Source organism: Pyxicephalus adspersus, chromosome 4 (assembly GCF_032062135.1).
Source record: "Pyxicephalus adspersus chromosome 4, UCB_Pads_2.0, whole genome shotgun sequence".
NCBI classification, from domain to species: domain Eukaryota; kingdom Metazoa; phylum Chordata; class Amphibia; order Anura; family Pyxicephalidae; genus Pyxicephalus; species Pyxicephalus adspersus.
Window position 1 is genome coordinate 82,349,023 of NC_092861.1, and position 4,653 is coordinate 82,353,675.

Sequence of the window (4,653 nt, forward strand, 5' to 3'; positions counted from 1 at the left end):
GATTCATACACATGTGCATTATATAGATTCTATAGTATTATTATAGTTTTTATTATATATTATTTATAGCTTTGAGCATTCTGTGGATGTGTTTACTATTGTCATAATTGTATGGTACAGATGGTGAAAATTCTTTTTTTACTCTCTAAATATATTTTTGCAAACACTGTCTTTTTTCCTCTGTCCTGAAGATGTAAAGACCACATATTTGACTCAGTCATTCAGCTCTAGATATGGAAACACATAATAAACAAACATCCCTTGGCTCACACAATCTGACAGGATTGTTTCAACCTGTTAATCATTAATACAGTTGATGTGATCGCCACCATTTTTTCTCTCTTTTTAAGACAACAGATAACCCAATTTACTGTGGCTACGTCACATCCAGAGTCATTATCTCTACCTCTGGGTGACTTTTTTGTCAAACTAAAAGCACCTGGGATTGTAAGCACCAACCTGTTGACGAAGAACTGCCTTTCATTTGATAGGAGATATATGCCAACAACAAGGTGTGCTTCCAGCTATACTTTAAAATAGCCAGTGATGTCAAAGCTTTCAGAGCAGCTTTGGCCAGATCTGAAAGCAAATATTTTATGAAGCTTATGAAGGACCAGTCAAGCAACACGCCTCATATGGACTTTTAATGGGCCATCGTTTATATCTATTTTTTCTTCATATAACACTCAGGATGCTGTTTGAATTCTATTTAGACTAAAATTGTGATTTTGACTTTAAAGTTTGTTAGCTGGTTGGTGAACTGGAATAATTACCAATTTAAATAATGCCAATTGACCAGTTTTCAGAGACACAAGAGGGAGACTGTCCATTCCAAACGGGAGAACCACATAAAAAAAGGAACACAAGGATATCGGTTGGCTATGGATCTATGGTGGAGAAAGATTTAATGGTTTATTCACAGGAGAGTCTCTGCACAGAGAGAACAGATGGAATAATGCTTACACCAGATGAAGAAGAATCCTCAGTTGGCCTTGGAATAAAAACAGGTAGGAACTCCAGGTCCAGCAACAGTTGTGCTATAGAGAGAGTTTTTACAGAAGATGGTTGGCAGTGAGTTAACTACCTGTCTAGATATTTCCTGAATCAGATGGTGTCCAGAATCCAGGATGCAAACTTGTTTTTGAGATGTTTCTAGATAAAAGGGATTGATTGCTAAATCATTTCAGAAATGTTGTAAGATATTGGTATCATTGGATAATTCCAAACAATTACAGTCATTTGTCTTGTCATGGTAGTTTACCTACTTAATTGTGTGTAATGTACAGAAGTCCATGGACATAGGACAGCAGGAAATCAGTAAATGACATACATGCCCATTTATATGTTATATATCTAAAGCTCCCTTACATATGTATAGTTGTATTTCACGAGGCTCTCTGAGCCCTAGCATCTCTCCAAAGACAAGGGAGAAGTATAATCTACTAGCCACACAGTTCCAAGACTACCAATAGTTTTGTGAGAACATACATAAAGATTGTCTACAGCATCCTTTTCCAATCCATATACAGCCCAATGCTCATCATCTGTCTATGGTAAAAATATCATTCAGTTCATTCAGTCAAATTAATGTTCTTAGCCTAATTGTAAAATTAAACCAAACCGAATTGCCACTTTGTAAACTGCATAGCTGTTAAAATCACAAAATATGTGATAATTTCACATTGTTCAATATAGTATAAAATTTTTTGTCAAATTATATTTATTGATTCTATTTACAACCTATAGGGGTCTATTTATAAGCCGTTAATCTAGCATTCGCCTAAACATTCCCTAGTGGCAAATCAATCACCTGCAATATTTTCCACCAGAGCATGTCTCAGTGACTGTCAGATTCACTGCTTTATAAATAAACCCAATAATGTATAACAGTATACATTTATATATGCTAAAGTAAATACCATAGTGAGCAGATTGGTATAATTATTAAAATTATGTCTGGCTTTGTTATGATTGCTAACATACGTGTACAACGTATACGAGTTCAACAAAATGCTACAAAAATTATGTTTAGGTATAGTTTCTTAAAGGAGAACTGTAATCCAGGAGCTTGGTGACTGCAATTCTTAACCTTGAATATACTAATTTCCTGATTGTCATGTTGATCCAGTGGCTTCAGTGCCTGCTAAGACTGATATAGACCAAGTAGGTAGACTTGGAGCACTGGATTTCTGAATGTGCATGCGTGTTCCATGTTGGTGTTTCAAAGAGCTGAAGCTAGAAACAGCTAGGCATCTAAAATTTTACGAAAGTCTAATGACTGTCTATGCATTCTTTTAAAGACATGTTTTCTTTATTAATGTTTTATTGGCCAAAAAGTACATAGTATAACAAAACAAGTAATATCTATACAGACAGGTTTTCTTAAATTGGAAGATTTGAATAAAACCTTGTTAAAATAAAAAGCAGGCACTTTTGGTATATAAAGTACTTTACTGTATAGATATTGTTTTTTTTCCTGATCAATGAAAGAGAAATTCATAAGTTGAATAACATAGAATCCTATGTTTTCTTGCTGCCTGTACACAGAGATGCATCTATCGAATGACACGTGTTCATCAGAAGATGAGGACCTGGATATCATTTATAGGAAGAATAGAGTTATCTGCAATAAGGCTGCACAGAAAAAATCAATCACGCAAATCATTAAGGATAAAAAGAAACAGACACAGCTCACATTACAATGGTGAGTATAAGAAATTGATATGACTTGTGTAGAGATAAAAATATGATAATGGGGGGGGGGGGGGTCATCTGAGTTCCTTTTAGAAACTGAATTAAACTCTATATGAGAATGCTTATTGTATTTTTTTGTTCTAAAACTTATTTCTGTGCAAATGCTGTAATTTTAAATGTACTAAAGCAGGCATATTTCTCAATACATGTCTTCCTGTTTAGCACTGTTGCAGTGATTTTTGTTTAACTGTTCCTCAATCTGTTCTGTGCAAACAAATATGTTAGGACTTAGGCTACGTACAACATGTGCAATAATTGTAGTTGGAAACAAACAATTGACGACCAATCGGCCGATAATCTTTACCAAATAAAGTGCACAACGACTGGCCGACAAACGAGGAATGTCGCTGGAAACGAACGACCGTCCGGGCAGATCTGATTGGGTGACGAACATTTGCAATCTATTGTGTGTACGGTCCTTCGGTGAACGTGGATGGTCCTTCAGTACACTTTCTCTTGTACACGTTACTACCTGCATCGTTCAAACGATCGTATCTAGTGTGTGTACAATATTGGTGGATTATATTTGAATGATCGAATATATTGAATCAGCATGTAGAGCATGTGCACTATACGATCTTTTCAAAAAAATCATGTATAATCGTTGAATCGGTCGTCAATCGTTCGTTTTGCAACGACAATTTATGCACGTGTATGCGTAGCCTTACACAAGGTATATGATGACCACAATAATAGGTATGACTTTACATCACAGGTTGGAAGAAAACTATATTGTATGTGAAGGGGTATGCTTACCACGGTGTATACTGTACGCACATTATCTAGATTTCTGCAGAAAGGAGAAGTTGGAGCCAGCTTGTGCAGCGACATTTGGAAAGGTACTTTTTATTATAAAAAGTTAAATATGGACTTTGTTTTTTAGGTATAAATCTGCAGGCTGTAATCATTACATTTGTGCAAAGTAATCGATGCAATCATTTTCAGGCTTCTTTTCCAGTTTCCCTCTTCCTATTTTACCAAGTGATAGTGCAAGTAACACACCTCCTCCCTAGTGTGACAATGCTCACTCACTACTGTATCCATAGATAAGCGGAATTGTGACCCAAGGGAGAGAGGGAAAATAAAGCCCCTTCCATTCTCCTTATCTTCATAACATGGGGAAGTGATATGTATATCACAAAGGAGTACTGGGCAGGACTGATGACATTACTTAAACCGAACCTAAACTCAAAACCAAAAGGTAACAAGGGGATCGAGCTAACTGACAAAAGAGACATACAGTGAAATAAAGACCTGGCTCTTGGTGACGTTTCGTTTTAGTTCTACACTTGCGTGTAGAACTATTGTATTGTAGAGCTTAGCCTGCCGCCAGAGGCACTGTAACTCTAGCATGTGCAAAATGATCATGGTCTTCTTGGCAACAATGATGGCACCTTCTGAGTACAGTATACATAATAATTATGATAATAACTCACCACCCACCAATAAATATAGGTCCTCTGTAAGATAAGCAGGGACATGGATAGTACTGTTTTCCTGGAAAAATCAACAGGTTTATTATGGAAAATATCAAACAGATATAAGAAAATGCTTTAAATAGTATTTTATCAGATCAAAGGGGAGCAAATAACACAAGTTCAATATTAGGGTTCCCATACCTTTTAAGCTGTGCAAATGTTAACAGCATTCTGTACACACTGCTTTATGTACATGTTAAGGCCTGTGTGCACAAGGCAGAAAGCTTTGATCAAATACATTTAGAAACATATACATTATATGCATTGATTTGAAGCAAGAGTTACATACAGCATACATACAGCTTTTTCTTTTTACAATACACACTGCTCTAAAATGGTCCTAAATTAATGAGAGCTTTTCCAGGTGTTGTTAAAGAATAATTTAGGAAATCGCCCCTTTCCTCCTTTATAGGCTGCAAAC

General features: G+C 35.9%; 1 protein-coding gene across 1 annotated transcript in view; it reads left to right on the forward strand.

The window, feature by feature from the left end:
- Positions 1-784: 784 nt before the first annotated feature.
- Positions 785-4,653, forward strand: part of RFX6 (regulatory factor X6) — a 31,553-nt gene continuing 27,684 nt past the window's right edge. Inside the window, exons 1-3 of the mRNA XM_072408797.1 lie at positions 785-1,007; positions 2,548-2,704; positions 3,470-3,593. Coding sequence (XP_072264898.1) covers positions 785-1,007; positions 2,548-2,704; positions 3,470-3,593 — 504 coding nt within the window. The remainder of the gene's footprint in view (positions 1,008-2,547; positions 2,705-3,469; positions 3,594-4,653) is intronic.